At 43.2% G+C, this 22,812-nt stretch overlaps 1 protein-coding gene across 4 annotated transcripts in view; it reads right to left on the minus strand.

The window, feature by feature from the left end:
- SYT7 (synaptotagmin 7) overlaps positions 1 to 22,812 on the minus strand; it is a 271,828-nt gene that overhangs the window by 104,060 nt on the left and 144,956 nt on the right. For all 4 annotated transcript variants that reach the window (XM_063117019.1, XM_063117018.1, XM_063117016.1 and 1 more), the window contains exon 2: positions 8,477 to 8,580. In XM_063117019.1, the coding sequence (XP_062973089.1) occupies positions 8,477 to 8,580 (104 nt within the window). The remainder of the gene's footprint in view (positions 1 to 8,476; positions 8,581 to 22,812) is intronic.

Consider the following 22,812-nt stretch of genomic DNA (forward strand, 5'->3'; position numbering starts at 1 on the left):
GGCAGATACATAGAGGGGGACATGAATGGGTTCACCCACATCAAGGTTTCATGGTGCCTACTATTATGTGGCACAAACAGCAACAAAAATACCATGCCTAAATTAAATGTCCCATTCCTAAGCCCACATTTTTTCTAAACGTGAAATGAGGGTCAAGGACAAGTTTTCACTTAAAGGTGCAATGATAGAAAGCAACCTAGGGCAAATTCTGGAAGCTAGATACCACCTGGACTCTCTATAATGCTCATATCTTGGTCAGCTGCCTTGGACATATGCATTTCTTAAAGCCTTACTGTACTCAATAATGTACAGGCCATTGACTTTGAAACAGATGAGCAGGGAGATGAGCTGAAGCAGAACATTAAAGTGACCAGATGTTGCAGTCAAAACCTTAGGTTATGAACATCTGAGAAGCAGTTACCTGCCTTACAAATACTTCTCTAGGTGAGCTATCGCAAGCAACCATCTAGTTTGAGAAGAGATAAGAGCTAGATAAAAATACATGGGTCTTTCACATGGCTAACCTGATTTCTGGAGCAGGTCCCTCTCTCTGCCCATCGAAGAACCATTCTGGTTTTGGGTAACCACTACATTATCGTCAATGGGAATTAACAGAAATGCTTGCTTACAGCTCCCCTCAGCTTTTAAAGATAAACACATGAAAATTGTCACCGTGACAGCTTTTAAAGAGGGCTTTAGGCATGCCAAGCTTGGAGCAGATCCCTGCATGCAGTGATTTATAGGGAATTTTTAAAGTCCAAACTCAAATGTCCTCTCAGGCACCTCTCATGGCTTGATGTGAATGGCGAGGGAGAGGGAAACGAAGCAGCAGTATAAGCGCATAGCACAATAATAAATTAGTAAATATAAATTAATAAATGCCACAACAGCAGCACACAGCTTGCCCATCCTCAGAGAGGACAGGAGGTTTGCAGGACAAGGAGGAGGAGGCACCCCCCCCCCTGCACTGGAAGCCCAGCCAGGCAATAGGAGTAATAGTTTAACTGTAATAAAGAGGTGCAGAAGCTTACTCACTGACGATGCCAGCCCAACAGCACTTTCACACTGTGGATGACTTCTATGAGCCCGAGCAGGAACGCACAACCAACCAGCCTGGCACTCCCCCTCTCCCCACATGGCCAGAACCACCACCAGTAGTCAGTGTTTTCCACGCCTCATGGAATGTTATTAAAGTGCACTTTATTAGTTGTGTGCTGCTTGTGTGCACTGCACAACCCTAAAACACACAAACATACAAGTACAAGTAATTCTGTAATGGGGGAAATAAATTAAACAACAGTCACATAGCCAGTGGCAGGCTTGAAGGATTTCAATTGGAACAGCTTCTTTTTTCTGATTTTTAAGTTAAAGAACAGAATAGACACATTCACAGCTGCCCTGAATGGACTTAAAAGAATATTTGTAGGAACAATTAAAAGAAAAAGCTTTTTAAAAGGATTTCTTAAGATTTCTTAAGTTCAAATAGCCAAAAGAGAAAAAAGAGGTCCCTCTCTCTCCCCCTCCCAAATAAATTCAATTTGCAACAAAGGCAAAACAAACAGTATCTTCTCTCTCTCTCTCTCTCTCTCTCTCTCTCTCTCTCTCTGACCGAAACAAATGCTGCCAGACTGACAACCTCACTGAGCAGGGAAAAATGACTGGCATTCCCTCCCCGAAACACTGCGATTGGAGGAGAACATAGGCCATAGCTAGATGGGCGATATCCCAGGGTGATCCCCAGGATCTTCCCTGTGCATTCACATGACACACAGGGGATCCCGGGATCAGGGAGAGATGATCCCTCCCTTGCCCCGTGATCTCGCCCTCGCCTTTGAGCCTGCTTTTCCCGCAGTCTCGGACTGATCCCGAGACTGCGGAACGTGTGTGCGGGCGTTGCTGTTTGTCCCGGCTCCTCGCGGTTACTTGTGGGATCCGCACACAGGGCGCAGCACTCCTCAGGAGCTCTGCACCCATCGGGGGTGGGGTGGGGTGTGTGGGGAAAATTATTTGTTTTAAAAAAGATTTACCTTCTGCGCACGAGTGCTTGTGCGCTCCTTCTTCTTTAAAACAAACAAAAAAAAGGCGGCTGCGATGGAGCGCACTGCATGTAGACCAGAGCAACGATCTCACGATCATAAAATCACGAGATCATCATGGTAAAAACCCCTGGTCTAGCTGAGGCCATAGTCACAGATAGTGCTGTGGCAAATCCAAATTGGTTTGCCAGAGATGTCAATATCAATTATCAAAACTACCCCATCCCATCACCCCATGTTTCTTATTGGGAGGTTTTCAATCAGACATACCACCCACCCACCCACTCTAAATGGTCAAATAATTTTGGAGATGTTAGAAGCTCCAATTGGGCATGTCTCCTCTCTGAAATTATTCTATGGGTTTAGAAGCATCCAATCTGCTCTGGAAGACTGAATGCTCCACGGATGTTCTCAGTTATCAGATATTTCTGGTGCTGAGCGCACAGCCCTAGTCTCTATGGTGCCACAAGTTTCTTCATGAGAGGGCATTGACCACATTACTTCCCTGTGGTTCAATGAGGTAGGAAGAAGGGCAAGTGCAGCTTGCAGTGCTTCACTGAACCAACCTTTGACTTTGACTTTACTTTGTGAAAATAAGCCAAGGGTTTTGAACGTGCCAAAAGATCCAGATCCCAGTGAAGGATGCAGGACACCAGTTTAAGATTGCTGTGGTGTTGCTTATCCAACCTTCCTATGTAGCAATGAATTTAAATCCCACAAATGTCCAGATCTTGAAAAAAGCAATTTTCAAATATGGGTCCCTGAAAAGACATGAACCCTTCATTTTATTTATGATCTGGGGGTGCTTCCAGACAATCGTTGTATCCTGCAACCACCCTGCCTCAAACACGTGTTATTGGGACAGGGAGGAGCAGATGCTTTCCTTTGCCATTCATAATCCTTCCCTGTTTTACCATTGCTTCTTCTGTCTTTCTCTCTCTTTTTACCATATAATCATCTGCTGAAGAAGAAGAGATAGAATAGGTGCACAAAGCCTTTTGATGGGGGAGCACTAGGAGCTGTCTGCACGGAAGCACTCTTGATCTCCGCTGCTTTTCCTTCCTTCACTGGCATTGAAGTGGCTTTTACGCGCTGGGACTTAAGAAATGCCAAGCTGCTAGAGGTGAATTTATTGAGAGGATCAGTGAACGCCTGCCACAGCCCAGGAGCCAATGTGGCAGAGCAGATAAAGGGCTGGACTTGGACTGGAGAGATGTGGGTTCACAGCCCCACAGCCACAAAGCTCGCCGGGTGGCCTAGGCTACTTGTTTGCTGCTCAGAGCACCATGGGGAAAAGGCTCAATACCACTGTGGGATATAAACCACATTATAGCATTCGCACAGAAGTACCCATTAGAAACCCCACCCAGCATGCAGCTCATTCTAAATTTAATGAATGAGAGCGAGAGCGGGGGAGCGGGAGAGACAGAGTGTTGCTGTGGTGGAATAATTCTGTTTCCCATCTTCCTTTTTTAATTAAAATAAATTAGGTTAGACATGCACTCCAGTTTTCCTGGCTGTTTAAACAGGTCTTACGAAAATGCTACATTTATGAAAATTAATAAAATGTTAATAAAAGTGAACTATAAAATAAAAATGAAAGGTTTGTGGAAAGGAGGAGAATTCACTAGATAAGTACTTCCATACTGAAGTGCTGCAGTAGGACAGCCTCTAAGGCATTAAAATAAAAGGTTGCAAAATGAGAGCCACTGTGGTGTAGTGGCTAAAGTGTCAGACTGGGAGTCGGGAGATCAGGGTTCTAGTCCCCACTTGGCCATTGAAACCCACTGGGTGACTTTGGGCCAGTCACAGACTCTCAGCCCAACCTACCTCACAGGGTGGTTGTTGTGAGGATAAAGAGGATTGTGTATGCCGCCTTGGGTTCCTTTTAAAAAACAACAATTTTTTTTATTGTTCCTTAACCATATATGACATAAAAGCATTGCATAAAGACATTACATCTAATGCAATAATAAATATAAATAAATAAATAAAAAATTGCATGAGCTTGGAGGTGGAAGAGCTGTGTCACTTGTCACCGCTCATGTCACAGGGTTTGATTTATTACATTTATATACCACCCCATAGCCAAAGCTCTCTGGGCTGTTTACAAAAGTTAAAAACAGTGAACATTAAAAAGTCTTAAAGCTTAGATCAGTCCTAAAGCTTTAAAAATGACATTAAAAATAAGTAGAAGTCACAATATAGGGTGGGATTTCCCTACAGATCTGGTGCCCTGCAGATGTGTTGGACTACAACTCCCAGCATAACCCAGTCAGCATGGCTTAATGGGGTATGATGGGAATTGGAGCCCAACAGATCTGCAGGGTACCAGAGTGAGGAAGGCACTGCCATAGATGCTTGTCACATCTGTGCATTCAAAATAGCATTTGCAATAGCAACGACTGTGCTATCTGAGAAGAGTCCTATGTTTCCCCAGAAACAAAGTACTGTGGTTTGAGTACATGAAAAATGAAAGATCTCTAGGTTCGAGGCATATCAGATTGTTGGAGGTCCTCCCACAGTAACAGCTATTAGAGATGTGTGGTGTATTACATCACGTCCATTACATTTTGATCCATTTTCACACATTTAATTGACACTATAAGGACATAAGAACAGCCCTGCTGGATCAAACCAAGAGTCCATCTAGTCCAGCACTCTGTTCACACAGGGGGCAACCAGCTGTCAACTCCAGATTTAAGTACTGATAAGAAAATGTTTTTGTGGCAGACAAGGATGGAAAAGGTGATTTTTACCTTGGATCAACTGGTGGGTGCTGAAGATCAGCTTTTTGTTGTTCTGTATTTTGTAGACTAAATATAATTTACCATCTACAGCTCAATGGCAATACCTGGAACTGCAAAATGTATTAGTATCTAAGTTTGATCCTGCTGCTTTTACAGCTTCAGCATCTCCCTCACTACTGGAAGTACCCACAACCCCTGTCTATAAATACCTATCATAGGTGAATAAATGTGATATACAGGGTCTTAAGCAGGAATGGAATACAGAACTGAATCGTCCCATTATTGCCTAAGGAATGGATTGCTGCCTTGGCGTGTGTATCAGATGCATTTATGGATCTCAGGTTGCGTCTCATTCATCAAAAACTTTTGGAGACCATAAGTTCTCTTTAATAAGGATTTGTCTAAGTCAGCTAATTGTTGGAGGTGAAATGTAGGCGATGTTTCTTTTATATTTTGGCAATGCCCAGCAGTTACCCCTTTTTGTGAGGAGGTCATTATATGGATAAATATTGTATTGGAACACTCCTTAATATTTACTAATGCACATGCTCTTTTAAATTATCTACCTGTTTTTTGGAAGTTAATGCATGGTCAATGCAACTGGATTCTCTGTGCCCTTCTGACTGATATTACAACACTGATAAATGCGTATCTCCTAGTACACAATGGATTGAAAACCTTACAAAACTTTCAACATTTGAACAGGTGATTTATAGATGGCACCTCTGAATGGATACTTATTTGGACATTTGGTCTGCTTTTGTTGAAATCTATGTATAGTAAATACATACATACACACATTTCATAACTATGCATTGAAATCAATATATTCAAATCTATGTGGCTATATTTTTTTCTTTCAGTTTTTACTCCTTTCTTTTCTTTTGGTAAAATGTTATAATAATAATAAACCATAAAAGAAAAAAGACCTGCTTAGCTTCAGCAAGGTAGCTGTATCATGTGTCACTGACCCAACTGCAGCCCTGCTATAGTGAGCCTCTATGAACAAGGAATCTCTCTTTACTTTCCCATATTGAGCTCTTTAATGTTCACAGCAGCACAGAAAACAAGTCTCATCCCCATGATAGTGGATGTGTAGCCACTTGCTTAATGATGGAGAAATTTAATAAACTGGTAGATTGTTCAGTGTAGGTGTCAGAACAGATGTGGAGTTTACATCACATCTGATTTCATTTGAGGGATTTGCAAAACAGGAGAAAGTTTCTTGCTTCGATGGACCATTATGAATGGAGAAATATTAGAGAGATATGGGGTGGTAGTGATGTCAGAATAGAATTCAGTTTAAAAGGCATCATGTCCTTTAATTCAGCATTCTGTGGTCATGCAAAAATGTACCTGAGACCATTCCTTCTGCAGGGTGTATTTGTGTGTGTCTGTGTGTGCGCATGCATGCATGGACTGTGTTTGGAAATGATCTCGTATCCCTGAGAAGGTGCCAGCAAAGTCAGGGTAATCAAATAATCATGCCTCAGAGCACAAGCTGATGGTTGCACGCTCCATGGAAGAATCAACCTGCCCTGATAAAAACAGGCATGTATTTCAGGGAAATTTGCATTTTTCTGAAGCGCCTGGCTATGCTGGTAGTGCCACCAAGATTCCAGTCTTTTCTTCAATGGCTTGATTCAAAATAGGGAAATTAAAGAGGCAGACTATATTGGTTTTTCTCTAGGTGATATTCTCTTTCTCCCTCCCTCCATTAAGAGTAAGCCTTCTTTCTTTCCATTTGCATGTAGAAAGTTAGTGGAGAAACAAGTCTACTTTCCTCAAGTAATGAAAGAGGGAAGAAAGAAAAATGCCCCAAGAAAGAACTTTATATTTCCCAATTTGTATTTTCATGCTAAAAGTGGTCTCCTTTGGGTGTAATTCCTTTTGGTGGGTGTGCGCGCGCGTGTCTGGCCATATGTATGTATATGATTAGTGTCACTCTTTTGTTTCTGAATTATTCTACCGATGAGATTGTGACAACCTAGAACACTTAGGAACATTTTGTCCATCTCTGGGTGAGGACAAGAAATCAGGAACTGTAGCAGGATCGTCTGTGACAGCTAACAAGTGAGTGCTGTATCTCTAGTTGCTGCCTCTCAGGAGCAAGAGGGTAGAAGCGAACCCCGTGATGGTGATGGTGGACTTCTAGGGCACAATTTGATGAGCAGGGAAGCTTAAATTAAACGTTGCAGAAGATCTGCATTCCCCCCCCCCCCCAAACAATAATCAGCCTGGATAGGAAGGATGCACAGAGAGAAGCTGCTTAACCATTTTTCACCCCTCCCCAAATCTGGGATGTCCATTGCTGGGAAATCTGTTCCATTCAAGACTGGTGGATTTCTGCAGTGGGGACAGACCAAATCAGTTTTTTTCCCCGGACTCTACGGACATTTCGCACATTTTCATTCCTGGGTTCTGCCATTTGCACAAATTGCAGTTTGTGCATTTTAGGAGATGGGTCTTGAAATGTGTGCAAATATTGTCGTAATTTCCCCCTTTTTTTCTTAACTACCGCTCTTGTGCAAATGTGCAGCAGTACAAGTCCGCTTGTGTCTGCTATGCAGCTCCACAGGCCTGTTCCCCTCTTGTCAATATCTTTGTTAGTTTCATCCTTTCCACATTACTTTGTAAAGCCCAGCAGAGACAGGTTCCCTTCTTGTGAAACAACTTGTCTGTGCCCCCTCTTGCTTGGGAAGTGATTTGACAGATGCAAGTGCCTGCAAATTACCCACTGACAGGTTGGGAAAAGGGAAACAACCTGATCCTCAGGTTTGAAGCGTTGAAATTGAACTTGGGGGTGTCCTGCTTCCATTGCACATTTGCCTGAGTCACAAGCAAGTGCTTTTAACACAGATCTAGGGTTCAATCCCCCCTTTGCAGTTCCCATATGCAGTAACTGTCTTTGCATGCTCTTCCTCCCCTTGAGACTAGCAGACTACACAAGATATTTTTTTCATGTGGAAACAACGCAGAAAAATGAGTATTGTGTGGCTTGAGCCTAGCATGAAACACTTTGATAATGTCAAATGACAATATTGATGTTTTCAAAGTGTTTCACAAAACAGAAACACTGAGGAAAGTATATTCCCCCACTACCCTTGGCTTTGTATGGACAGTGTGCACAATGAGAGAGTGCCCTTTTCCTTCGCCTTTCGGTAAATTTGCAGAGGAGGCTGGAGGGTGTCAGATTACTAGGTTTGCCATTGCTCTACCTTCAGTTCATCAGTTTTCCATCCCACCTTTTAGGACCAGCACTTACCCACTTCTCTCTGCTAGCCACCTGTTTTTCCCTTTCTGCCCTTGCCCTTTTCCTGTCTGTTGCTTCGCTTGGTCTCGCCCTATGTAGCTCCTGATCCTTTAATTACTGTTGTTGAAATAAAGCTACCGTCCCACTTTAATTGCTGGTGTGATGCCCCAAGCATTTGGCAGGGACTAGGGGGCACCGTATAAACACCATTATTATTATTACAAACCAGCAATGTAATTAAACTCCTGCTTGACTTTCCCCCACCCCCAGAAGCATGTTCCTTTGCTGCCTGTTCCACAATCTATTCTAGCCAAGGGGACTCTGAAACCTCTATGCTTTCAAACAGCTGGTTTGCCCAGGAAAAAAAAGCCTCTCTTTCCACACCTGTTCCATGTCTCTCCTTTCAGCACAGCTGATTGCACAGTGTTATGACTTACCAGTTTGCGCTGACACCACTGGCAGATCCCGCACAGGACAATGGTGACACTAAGGCTGATGGTGATGATGGCTGAGACCAGAAGGACATCGCGGGAGGGCGCCCCTGAGAAGAGAAACCCACAGGTTAGCTGCACTGGATTCAGGAAAAGCTCCCCAACTCTACTCTGCCCTGGCCACTTGAGCTTCCCTTCTTTCTTTGTCTCCCACTTCCCAGCAGCCCCTATGAAAGGGAAAACATGGATGGCTGACAGGCTGATAAACAGTTCCTTGGTTGTGCTATCAACTCGCTTGCTGAGGCTCTTGGTTTCCTTCACCGTGGTCTGTTTCTGCCTGACTCCCATCTGTTCTGTGTACTATTTTCCCATTCATTGATCTTGGTTTTCCACCTGATCCAGTTAAAACATGCATATCCTGATTTGCTCCATTAGAACAGATGAAGAGCAAATGGACCCCAGTTCTTGGGTGCAGTTTACCAAATAATCCCCCAATCCAACTCTGGAACAAAGGGTGGGAAAGAACAGAAACAACTATAAATTCTTTGCTGTTTCAATGGCAGGCCAGACCTCAGGCAGAGATCAGACCAGTGCTTCCATAGAATCATAGAATAGTATAGTTGGAAGAGGCCTAAAAGGCCATCGAGTCCAACCCCCTACTCAATGCAGGAATCCACCCTACAGCATCCCTGACAGATGGTTGTCCAGCTGCCTCTTGAATGCCTCTAGTGTGGGAGAGCCCACAACCTCCCTAGGTAACTGGTTCCATTGTCGTACTGCTCTAACAGTCAGGAAGTTTTTCCTGATGTCCAGCCGGAATCTGGCTTCCTGTAACTTGAGCCCATTATTCCGTGTCCTCCACTCTGGGAGGATTGAGAAGAGATTCTGGCCCTCCTCTGTGTGACAACTTTTAAAGTATTTGAAGAGTGCTATCATATCTCCCCTCAATCTTCTCTTCTCCAGGCTAAACATGCCCAGTTCTTTCAGTCTCTCTTCATAGGGGTTTGTTTCCAGACCCCTGATCATCCTGGTTGCCCTCCTCTGAACACGCTCCAGCGTGTCTGCGTCCTTCTTGAAGTGTGGTGCTCAGAACTGGACACAATACTCTAGATGAGGCCTAACCAGGGCTGAATAGAGAGGAACCAGTACCTCACGTGATTTGGAAGCTATACTTCTATTAATGCAGCCCAAAATAGCATTTGCCTTTCTTGCAGCAATATCGCACTGTTGGCTCATATTCAGCTTGTGATCTACAACAATTCCAATTCCTTCTCATTTGTAGTATTGCTGAGCCAAGTATCCCCCAGTTCTGCTGTCTCAGCTGGTAATGGAGATATTCGGCACATGTCCCTAACTTGTACAGGGCAAGCCTTATTGCAGTGCAGCACACAGAACTGTAGAATATAATTAGTGTGCTTTATGATTTCATAACACTCCAGCTGCACAACTCTCCATAGAACAATTATCACAGCACCAAAATGTTGCCTATTTTTTGAAATTATAGATCCAGCAATTGTTAAGAGCTGCTCTACTCTTACAAGCCAAACAAAGTGAAGCAAATGAAACTGAAGAGGGACTTTAAAACCTAGGTTTATTACACGACGGAGTGCGCAATCAGCAGTCATTTGTCCAGGATTATCTACAGCAGCTATCCCCAACCTGGTGTCCTCCAGATGTTTTAGACTATAGCTCCCAGTGTTCTTGACAATTGGCCATGCTGGCTAGGGCTGATGGGAGTTGAAGTCCAAAATGTTTGCAGGTTGGAAGGTCATTCCAGAGGGAGGGGTCCACCACAGAGAAGGCCCATTGCCAGGTTGCTGCCAGATGGGACTCTCCAAGATGTGATATGGACAGCAAGCCCTCCCCTGAAGATTGTAATGGGGCTATATAGGAGGAGACAATCATTCAGGTAACCTGGTCCTAAGTTCTTTAGGGCTTGAAATGCCAATAATAATACCATGAACCTGCCTCCACAGCAAACTGGTAGCCAGTGAAGCTCTCTCAGCACAGGTGTTATGTGCACATGGGAAGGAATTCTATTCAAAAGCCTTGCTGCAGCATTCTGCACTAGTTGCATCTTCTGAACCAGCTTCAAGGACAGCCCCACACAGAGAGCATTGCAGTAATCCAGCCTTGAGGATATCCATGCATGGATAAGAATGTTTAGGGCATAGCATTTGCTGGATTCCAGCATTTCTTTGCAATAAAGAAGGACCTGTTCATATCCTCTCCCCTCCCTTCCTCCCATGCATAGGCATGACCAGAGGCAGATGGTTCCAGTATCTTTGGATAGATGTATAGAAGAGGGAATTTCAGCAGGAGCAGCTTCTCTCACCACTACACGATAAGCAACATTTGTCAACATTCCTTCTCCTCTGTGCAACCATTAAAGGTACAGAAGGTCCTCCTTTGGCATCTGTCCTCTTCTGGTCCCAGCAAGCAAAAGAAATGAAAAAATAAACCAGCTGAAGGAACCAAAGAAAAACCTATCCATGCCAATACGAAATTGTTATTGCACCTCCTTTCCAAGAATTCTGAGGAGTCACCATGCAAAGAACATAGGAACATAGGAGCATAGGAGGCTGCCTTATACTGAGTTAGACCATGGGTCCATCTAGCCCAGTATTGTCAACACAGCCTGGCAGCAGTTATTCGGGGTTTCAGGCAGGATTCTTTCCTTATTATTTATTTATTTACTGCATTTTTATACCGCCCAATAGCCAAAGCTCCCTGGGTGGTTCACAAAAATTAAAACCATTCAAAGTATAAAACTAACAGTATAAAAATATGATATAATATACAATATAATTTAAATATAATATATAATATAATACAGTATATCTTTGCCCTATTTGGAGAAATCGGGATCAAACCTGGGTCCTTCTGCATGCCAAGCATGTGCTCTATCACCCTGAGTGACAGCCCCTCCCCAACAGGTTACCAAGACAACACAGGGACATAGGAAACTCTCTTATACTGAGTCAGACCATTGGTCCACCAAGCCCAGTATTGTCAACACTCACTAACTCTCCAAGGGTTTTTCCAGCCGTATCTGGAGATGCCGGGAATTGAACCTGGGGCCTTCTGCGTGCAAGCAGTTGCTCTACCTCTGAGCTACGGCCCCTCCCCTGAAAGTCTACCATTAAAACCAGGCCAAGAACCATGAAGCCAGGCTGTGACAACGGAAAGACTCTCTACAACTCTGCTGCAAAAAGTCAGACGTAATGGAACAAGGGTATGCCTGTGATGCTCTTATCTTGATCTGATGAGGTCGGAGAGCAAAAAAAGGCAAGCTGGTGGAATTGGCAGATGGCACAGGACTTAAAGAGTTAATATTGTACTAGTACAGACTGCTAAGGAAGATTTAGACCATCCAGGCGATAAAGCAGCACAATAGATGATTAAATTCAATAGATATAAATTCAAGGTAATGTGCACTGAAAGGAATGTTTTGAACCACTCCAACACAGGAGTGCGTTCTAAATTAACAGTAACCTCTCATGGAAAAGGGTGAAACATTATTCTGAAAAACCCAATGGATTTTTATTATTAAGGCACAGGAGGAAGGTGGGGGGAAGCAGAAGAGTAAGCCAAAAGTAATAATATAGTATAGCCATTTACATCAGTGATACTACTCACCTAGAATACTGTGCTCAGTTCTCTTCATTCACATTGCTATCTTGTACTAATTGATAGAATACGTAATCTAAATATCCTGGGTTGATGGTGCAGTTTCAAGGGCTGCCAGCGAATGCTGTGTCAAAGCAACCCATCAAACTGAAAATGCATCTTGATTTAGCAGCTCTTCCTAATATGAATAAACTAAATGGAAGTCATGGGGCAAATCTACACAGAGTAGATTCTCTTCAGCATGGGTTGTTTAAAATAGACAGAAAGAGCCACCTGGCAAGAGTGTTGAAAAACCCTACCAGCTGCTCCTCATGATCTTCATAACAATATCCCATCTCTATTACATCTTGAAATGACATTAGCAACACTATTTCCCCCCCTCTTTGGGAAGATTTGTGCAAATTTAACATTATTTCCCCACCCCCACAGAGCTTTGGGCAGATATGCACAAATATAATGTTATTTTTTTCTCTTTTGGGGAGTTTTGCACAAATTTAATGTTATTTTTCACCTTCCAGGAGATTTGTACATATTTAACTCTCCTTTTCCACCTTTGGGGAGATTTGTGCAAATTTAACAGTTCCCCCCCCTCCTTTGGGGAGCTTTGCATGAATTTAATTTAATTTTTTCAACTTCAGAGAGATTTGTGCAAATTTAATGGGTCACACACCCCCATCTTCCAGGAGATTTGCACATATTTAACTCCTTTTTTCCCCACCTCTGGAGAGATTTGTGCAAGTTTAATGTTTTAACTTCTTGTAAATATTTTTAAAGCAAATCTCTCCCAAACCTTTTGAAAGTTAAATTTGCGCAAATCTCCCCAAAGGTAAATATATATATATATATATATATATATATATATTGTCCAAATCTCCCCAAAGGTAAAAGAAAAATCTCTACACTCCTAATGGGCACAAATCCACTCATTAACAGAGAATGTACTGAAGTTGTGCTTCAAAGGTCCATGGAATGTGTGCTGGGAGTAGACAGGACTAAGGGGAAAACAAGCCTTAGCAAGCCCCAGAGTGTCTGATCATCTGTTGAGAGTTAGCAAGTGAACAACCAGCCCACCATAGCTTATTTTCAGGGTGGATTATTGTGATATGCAAACATGCTATTCCCATTATGCTTTGTTTTCTGCTAACTTCAGAAGTCTTTTTATTATGAATTTAAAACACATTGCAATGGGCAAATATTTGAAATTTCTCCAATTTCAAACACATATTTGAAACAGATGAATCCTGGTTGGTATACTGACATATGTAGGTAAATAACAAGCTGTCATATTTTTCAAAAAGGGAGATCCTCTATTGGGTTCCTTGTCCCAAGGCACTGTGTTAATGCAGTAAACATTTCCTCTATTACCATCTTATCAATGAACTAAACTGTGGAGGAGGGCTTAACTCAATGACCATCCTCAGAGACATCTCTTCCCTCCCCTCAATTTTTCTCCCCCCCAACTTGGCCTGAGAAAGGGTTCTGTGCAACCTGAACACCTGCCTGCTGCTTTGTGCAGCTTAGTCAGTCCTAAAAAAGATATTCTGTGAATGTCTCCTTGAAATTTCTCAATATTCAAATTCGTATATTTCGTATTCAACAAAATGTGGGGCTTCTCGACCAGTTTATACATTATGACTGTAGCATTGTAGTCTTGAAAACTTCGTCTCTAGGATTCAGCTCCACATCGCCTTAATATATGGAAAAGCTGAGATCACATTGTATTACTCAAATGAGAATATTATAGCCCACATCAGAGTTGCACCCACATTTTGCGGCTGATACTGGTATGGAAAGTGGTGATATAATTTGGGTGATTCTTTGGGATCCGAACCCTGATATATTACCAAGGTGAGTTGGGTGCCATTTTTCAGCATCTACAGTGCCATTGTGGTAACAAATGAATTGGCTCTCTGAAAGTGTGGGGCCAGTGGAATAAGCCTAGGTTGCTGAAGGATATGGCTGAGCATCTAAATACCAAGGAAAACACATCGCTGGGAAGAGAAAGATATGGAGAGAACAGGACTAGAAACAGCCAGACATAGTAATCCCTTCATATGAACAGGAATTGAAGGATTATGATTGTTTAGTTTATAAAAAAAAAGTTGAATAAGAAAAACAGAGCAGAGGTCTAAAAAATAATGAATACCACAGCCTGAGTAAATCGAGTGCTCCATCATATTTTGCTGATATGAGCAAGAAGATATCCAATTAAATGCAAAGACAACAAATGTGCAGCTAATGGGAGAAAATACCTCCATGCACACAATGTCATTAACCTGTGGAGGAACTCTTGGCAATCAGAAAATATTGAAGCATGGTATGATTCAAACCAGCCTACACATTTATAGAAATAGTTGGAGGTTCATAAAAGACAATAATTAAGGAAGGGGGGGGAATGAAAATTCCTCTCTCTCTCTCTCTTTCTTAATTATTGTCTTTAAAAACCTCCAGATATTATTTTTATAAATGTTTTGAATCTTACCCTGCTCCAGTATTTTCTTAGAGAGATAAATGGAATTCCTTTCTCATCATTTCCCTAACTTTCCCACCCTTTCTACTCACTCTCCTGTTTGCCCTCCATTAGGGCAATTGCCATGGCCACAGTACTCGCCCCTGTTGTAATGGATTGGCATCCTGCTAGAATTTGGCTCACTAATTTGCTTATTAGTCATGGTGTCTTCTCCTGAGTTTGGGTTGAAAGAGCCTTTCTGAACCATCTCTGTCATAGTAGGCTTCACTACTGTCTCATTAAAAACAAACCTTGGTCACAAATCCCATTTGGGACTTTTCAGACATCCCACCACAAGAGTGGTAATCCCCATCCAGTTCAACTGTATAATGTACTGTAAAATAGCACAATTATTATTATTTATTTATTTATTTATATAGCACCATCAATGTACATGGTGCTGTATAGAGTAAAACAGTAAATAGCAAGACCCTGCCGCATAGGCTTACATTCTAATAAAATCATAATAAAACAATAAGGAGGGGAAGAGAATGCAAACAGGCACAGGGTAGGGTAAACAGGCACTGGGTAGGGTAAAACTAACAGTATAAAGTCAGAACAAAATCAAGTTTTAAAAGCTTTAGGAAAAAGAAAAGTTTTTAGCTGAGCTTTAAAAGCTGCGGTTGAACTTGCAGTTCTCAAATGTTCTGGAAGACCATTCCAGGCATAAGGGGCAGAAGAAGAAAATGGACGAAGCCGAGCAAGGGAAGTAGAGACCCTTGGGCAGGCGAGAAACATGGCATCAGAGGAGCGAAGAGCACGAGCAGGGCAATAGTGTGAGATGAGAGAGGAGAGATAGGAAGGAGCTAGACAGTGAAAAGCTTTGTAGGTCAACAGGAGAAGTTTATGTTGGATTCTGAAGTGAATTGGAAGCCAATGAAGAGATTTCAGCAGTGGAGTAACATGGTTAGAGCGGCGAGCCAAGAAGATGATCTTAGCAGCAGAGTGGTGAACAGAAACCAACGGACTGATGTGAGAAGAAGGAAGGCCAGTGAGAAGAAGGTTGCAGTAGTCCAACCGAGAAATAACCAATGCATGAACAAGAGTCTTGGCAGAAGAGATAGACAAAAATGATCGAATCCTGGCAATATTATACAGGAAAAAATGACAGGATTTAGCTACTGCCTCAATATGAGGAATAAAAGAGAGTGAGGAATCAAATATAAAGCCAAGACTACGAGCTTCCTTGACTGGAGTAAGTGTAACATCATTGACAGTAAGAGAGAATGAGAGATGAGGAGAAGGTTTAGGAGGAAAAACAAGCAATTCAGTCTTTGCCATATTAAGTTTCAAACGACGATGAAGCAACCAAGCTGAGATATCTGAAAGACATGCCGAGATACGATCGTGAACATCAGGAGAAAGATCCGGAGAAGAAAGATATAATTGTGTATCATCGGCATACAGATGATATTGGAGGCCATGAGATTGAATAAGATTACCCAAGGGCAACATGTATAAAGAAAACAACAGCGGACCAAGCACCGAGCCTTGCGGAACCCCTACAGAAAGGGGAAAAGAAGAAGACGAGCTGCCATTAGCCAACACGCTGAAAGAGCGACCCGCTAGATAGGAGGCAAACCAGTTATAGACAGAGCCACAAAATCCAAGGTCACGAAGGGAATCTAAAAGAAGATCATGATCAACCGTGTCAAAGGCTGCAGTTAGATTAAGGAGAATAAGAACGGAATAATGGCCTTTAGACTTGGCAGTAAGAAGATCATTGGTAATCTTAGTAAGGGCTGTTTCAGTGGAATGCAAAGGACGGAATCCAGATTGAAAAGGATCCAGAGCAGAGTTACTAGAAAGAAAGTCAAGACAACGAGAGTAGACCACACGCTCCAGGATCTTTGAAACAAAGGGCAACAAAGAGACAGGTCGGTAGTTAGACAGAGATAGCCTATCAAGAGTAGGTTTCTTGAGAATAGGAGAGACTGTAGCATGTTTAAAAGCAGAAGGAAATGAACCAGAGGACAGAGAAAAATTAATAATATGAAGCAAGGAAGGGAGGATAGCAGGGATAAGGTAAATAATGACGCGAGAGGGAATCGGATCACGAGAACAAGTGGAGGGCTTCGAAGAGCGCAGTATTGTAGACAGTTCATCAGCTGAGATTGAAGGAAACGCAGAGAAATTTGCAGGAGGAACTGACAGATGAGGAACAGGAACTGGAAGAGGAGCAGAGCTGGCCAGATCAGAGCGAATAGTTTGGATTTTAGCATTGAAAAAAGAGGCAAAGTTATTAGCAGACAGAGAGGCAGGGAGAGATGGTGGATTAGGCTTCAGGAGAGAATTGAAGGACGCAAAGAGCCGCTGAGGATGCCTAGCATTTGACGGGATCACCGTTGAGTAATACTTCTGTTTGGCCAATGAAATGGCAGAAGAGAAAGAGGAGAGTACAAATTTGTAATGGACAAAGTCCGCCCAGTCCCTGGTCCTACGCCAAAGGCGTTCAGCTGCCCGGGAACAAGAGCGAAGGTAGCGGAGGAAAGAGGTGAGCCACGGTTGGGGTTGAGAAGGGCGAACTATCCGAGTTGTAGATGGAGCAAGAGTATCAAGAGTTGAAGATAAGGAGGAATTAAAGAAGGAGACAGCTGAGTCCAAGGAGACAGCCGAAAAGACAGAAGGAAGAGAGGAGGCTAGAGACTGAGAAAAAGCCTCATAATTGATAGATTGCAAGTCACGACAAGAGCGAGAAGCGGGACGTGAAGGAGGAGGATTATGAGTAATATTGAAAGAAACTAGGTGATGATCTGACAACGGAAAGTGAGCAGCAGAAAAGTCCAAAACAGAGCAATTCCGAGTGAGAACAAGATCCAGACAGTGTCCAAGGGAATGTGTGGGTACATCAGACCAAAGCTTAAGATCATAAGAGGAAGATAATGAGTGAAATTGTAGAGCTGCAGCGTCTTGAGGGTCATCCACATGAATATTGAAATCACCCAAAATAAGAGTAGGACAGTTATCAGAGAGGAAAAAGGACAGCCACGAATCAAAATCAGAGATAAATTTTGAGGACGAGCCTGGGGGGGGCGATACAGAACTGCAATCCGCAGTCGCAATGGAGCGAAAAGCCTCACCACATGTACCTCAAAGGAGGAAAAACAATGTGACGGTGGAATGGAAAGAGGCTGGAACTGGCACAAACTAGATAATAAAAGACCCACACCACCACCCCGACCCTCTGGGCGACTAGTGTGAGAGAAAGAGAGTCCTCCAAGAGAGAGGGCAGCAGAGATGGCGGTATCATGGGCAGGAAGCCAGGTTTCAGTAAGAGCAAGGAGGTGGAGAGACCTAGAGATAAACAAGTCCTGAATGACAGGGGCCTTAGAAGCAACAATTTCCAGAAGCTGAACAATGGATTATGGCTTTGGTGGTGGTGGTGGATTTGGCTTTGCTACAGGAGGGTTAAGTGCCCCTTTTAAAAAAATAAATGCAGTGATGGAGAAGAGATGAGGTTAGGGTTAGAGAGGTTATGCAAAGGGTCAAGTCTACCTTTCAGAGGTTCACTTCTTTCTTTCCATTTTAAAAGTCCACTGAGCAGTCTCATGCTTTAATGCTACAGCAGGGAAATTCTCAGTGTGTAAAGAACTGTAAAGCATGCACTTATAATATTATATACATATACAAAATACAATGCTTTCAAAGTTCCCCAAAAGACCCAGTTACGACAGACAACAAGCTGTAGTATAATGGCCATGAAACAACTGATTTCACTAATGTGACTCAGTTGAGGTTAAGTGCATAAGAAGAGCGCTGCTGGATCAGACCAAAGGCCTATCTAGTAAGGCTGTACATCAGATTTGGATGAATCCCAAATCTGAAGCTGAAACTGGCTGCTATGGATTGATTCGGGATTCACCCAAAGTATCCGCCAAGTTGCCCAAAGCGAATCTGGGTCCTCATGAAGCTCTGGGAGTGATTGGGAGAGACACGGGCAGTAGGGCTGTGCAACTGCAACATGGTTACAGTGAAACTGGGGATGGGACATGTGCCAGTTTGCTCACCCCACCCCCAAATGTCCCTCATGCCTAGCTAACTCAGAGACCTCATATTGAGCACAATGGTCTGCAAAAGGGGACTTACAGACCAGTCAGGAATCCTTTTAAGGTAGGGTTCCTGACTTACAGAGCTGTGTAAGCACATTCAACCAAACATGCTTATAATAAGTTGCCTTGGGGGCCCACCATGCTCCATTGCTGCAGGATTTAAAGAAGGGCTTGAGACATACTTTTCCTGATACAATTGTTGTGGTTGCTGTCCTTGCTGCTGCTTTTATGGCTCTTTTAATCGTGCTCTTACTGTTTTATTGTGTTTTTAATCGCTCTTAATATTGTATTAGTTTTATTGTTGTACATCGCCTTGGGAGGGCTTCTGCCCTGAAAGGTGGCCAAGAAATATTCTAAATGAATAAAGTCCCTTTGCAGACTGTTGTGCTCAATGTGCGAATGTCTCTGAGTCAGCTGGCTGCACAGGATGCTTGGGGGCAGGCCATGGTACTTGTATGTGTCCTGTCCCCAGTTTAGCTCTGCACATGATGGAAGTCAATGGACCTGTTCAGACGACACTTCAGGCTCTATGGTTAGTGAAACTGTGGTTCTTTGGGGTTAGCACTAATCTCAAGCTGTGCTATCGCACGCAACACTTTAAGCTACGGTTAGAGCTGCTAACCCTTCTGCAGACGGTCCGACTGTGGTTAGTGAGTGAGCAGGGTTTAGCAAAATACATCGCATAAGGCAACTTAAACCCTGCTGCTTAATCAAAAGCCTTAACCATCAGGGTTTAAGGTGTCTTCTGAACAGAACCAATGCCTCCATAGGGCTATTGTGTCAGGAAACACTGATACATTTCACTCCAAGCACTCCTCATAAGGAAAACGCCAGGGTAAGAAGAGGGGGTGTCTGACAACTCTAGCTTCCAACCAGGCTCTCCTTTTTATTTCCAATCACAGTGCTTTAGGGAGGATCGTAGAAGGAATTTATCAGAGGCTGCTCCTGCGTTTTCACTGCGTTTTGTGATTTTGAGAGCTTCCATGCTGAAGGGTCTCAGCGCTGCCCATTTCAAGGCATTATGCAGCTATGCCATATTGTCTTCCTTAATGGATTTTCCACGGGAAGAAAAAGGGTGAAAGAACTAGTGGGGAAATATGGGGGTAGGGTTGAAGACACAACCCCCACCCCTCATAAAGTTATGTGAAAAAAGCAGGGCTATGGAAGCACCCAGAGTGTCTATGGCAGAAGAGGCAGTAGCGGTGCCCAGAGTTTCCATAAATGGCTTGAAAGCCAGCATGTGATGTAGTCACACAACAAATAACTCAGCAAACTACACACGAAAGGAAAGTAATTCCTATTTCAAACAGCCCAAACCTTGCACGGCAGTGTACGCCTTCACTTTTTTTTTCTCTCAGTAAAGGGTAATCTGTCCACTCCATCAAGAATGAAGCACTTAAATTTTGGTGTTGCTGAGCAGAAAACGAAACAAAAAACAGCAAAAACTTATCACTTTGATAAGTTATCAAAAACTTATCATTCATTCTTTGAGGATCTTCTTCTGAGGAGCAGCGCTGCAATTAAGCCCTCTCGCCACGGATGCGCCGGGCCAGCTGGATGTCCTTGGGCATGATGGTGACGCGCTTGGCGTGGATCCCTAACTTCTGCACTGGTGCACTCTTCTGAAATTTTATAGGTGGATTACTTTGGGGACACCTCTATGGTGCATGCATAGAAACTGCCCACAAAATTGAGGGGGGGGGAGGGTGAGAGCTAATCCTCTTTTACTTCCCTCCCCAGAGCACCAAATACAGATCTCACCCCCTTCTCTCTCTCTCTCTCTCTCGGTAGAGGGGGAGAATCTTGCGATATGCTGATCACGAGATCCTCCCCCTGCATTCACACACAGTGTGCGACATCCCAGGAGGAAGGAGGACATTGTGCCCACCATTTTTTTCTAAAGAAAAGGACCTGGAGCGCCCCTGTGCTCCAGCGCCAAAGTTTTTTTTAAAAAGCCTGACCCCACTCCCCTCCCCACCCCTGATGGGCACGGAGCACTTGAAGAGCTCCGTGCCCTGTGACTGGTTCCCGGCTCCTAGCATTTACTTACGAGGAGCCAGGATGAAAGCACACATGTCCTGTGGTCTCGGGATGATCCAGAGACTGTGGGAAAAAATGGGGTAAAAGCCGTCCTGGTTAACCTAGGGAAATGGAGGGATCATCCCTCCCTGCCCCTGGGATCCCCTGTGCATCATGAGGATGCACAGAGATGATCCCAGGGCATTCCCCAGGATAAGGCATGGTGTAGACATGCCCCTTCTCTCTCTATCACCCCCCCCCCTATTCTTACAAAAGTTTGAAAGTTTCTTCCCTGGGGGCACCTCTATGACATACAGTCGTGTGAAAAAGAAAGTATACCCTCTTGGAATTGTATGATTTTACATATCAGGACATAACAATAATCATCTGTTCCTTAGCAGGTCTAAAAATTAGGTAAATACAACCTCAGATGAACAACAACACATGACATATTACACCGTGTCATGATGTATTTAACAGAAATAAAGCCAAAATGGAGAAGCCATGTGTGAAAAAGGAAGTACACCTTATGATTCAATAGCTTGTAGAACCACCTTTTGCAGCAATAACTTGAAGTAATCGTTTTCTGTATGACTTTATCGGTCTCTCACATCGTTGTAGAGGAATTTTGGCCCACTCTTCTTTACAACGTTGCTTCAGTTCATTGAGGTTTGAGGGCATTTGTTTATGCACAGCTCTCTTAAGGTCCCGCCACAGCATTTCAATCAGGTTGAAGTCTGGACTTTGACTGGGCCGTTGCAACACTTTGATTCTTTTCTTTTTCAGCCATTCTGTTGTAGATTTACTGGTGTGCTTGGGATCATCAGGACAGTCCTGTTGCATGACCCAATTTTGGCCAAGCTTTAGCTGTCGGACAGATGGCTTCACATTTGACTCTAGAATACTTTTCTGTACAGAGGAGTTCATGGTTGACTCAATGACTGCAAGGTTCCCAGGTCCTGTGGCTGCAAAACAAGCCCAAATCATCATCCCTCCACCACCATGCTTGACAGTTGGTATATGGTGTTTGTGCTGATATGCTGTGTTTGGTTTTCGCCAAACGTGGTGCTGTGCATTATGGCCAAACTTCTCCACTTTGGTCTTGTCTGTCCAAAGGACATCGTTCCAGAAGTCTTGTGGTTTGTTCAGATGCAACTTTGCAAACCTAAGCCGTGCTGCCACGTTCCTTTTAGAGAGAAGAGGCTTTCTCCTGGCAATCCTTCCAAACAAACCATACTTGTTCAGTCTTTTTCTAATTGTACTGTCATGAACTTGAACATTTAACATGCTCACTGAGGCCTGTAGAGTCTGAGATGTAACTCTTGGGTTTTTTGCAATTTCTCTGAGCATTGCACGGTCTGACCTTGGGGTGATTTTGCTGGGACGTCCTCTCCTGGGAAGATTGGCAACTGTCTTGAATGTTTTCTACTTTAGAATCATCTTTCTCACTGTAGAATGATGGACTTTAAATTTTGCAAATGGCCTTCTAACCCTTCCCAGATTGATGAGCAGCAGCAATTGCTTCTCTAAGATCATTGCTGATGTCTTTCCTCCTTGGCATTGTGTTAACACACACCTGAATGCTCCAGACCAGCAAACTGAAAAAAACTTTGGCTTTTATAGAGGTGGTCATACTTGCTGATGATCAATTAACCACGGGCATTTGATTAGCAGCACCTGTCTGCTACTTAGCATCTTAATTCCTATGGAAACAGTAAGGGTGTACTTACTTTTTCACACATGGCTTCTCCATTTTGGTTTTATTTCTGTTAAATAAATCATGACATGGTGTAATATGTCATGAGTTGTTGTTCATCTGCGGTTGTAGTTACCTAATTTTTAGACCTGCTAAGGAATAGATGATTTTTATTATGTCCTGATATGTAAAATCATACAATTCCTAGAGGGTGTACTTTCTTTTTCACACGACTGTATGTCATTTTCATACAAAATGCTCCAAAACCACAGAAGTGGTGGTGGTAAGCAAATACTTGTTTTGATCCCCTCTTCACTTATCTACTTGAAATTTGCTTCATCCCCACAGAAGAGGCTACTACGACTGCATATTTTATTCAGTTCTGGAAAGAAATAAGTTATTGGCTGTCCCCCCTCACCCCACTTTCTTTTTAAAATAA

The sequence above is a fragment of the Elgaria multicarinata genome, chromosome 2 (assembly GCF_023053635.1).
Source record: "Elgaria multicarinata webbii isolate HBS135686 ecotype San Diego chromosome 2, rElgMul1.1.pri, whole genome shotgun sequence".
Classification (NCBI taxonomy): domain Eukaryota; kingdom Metazoa; phylum Chordata; class Lepidosauria; order Squamata; family Anguidae; genus Elgaria; species Elgaria multicarinata.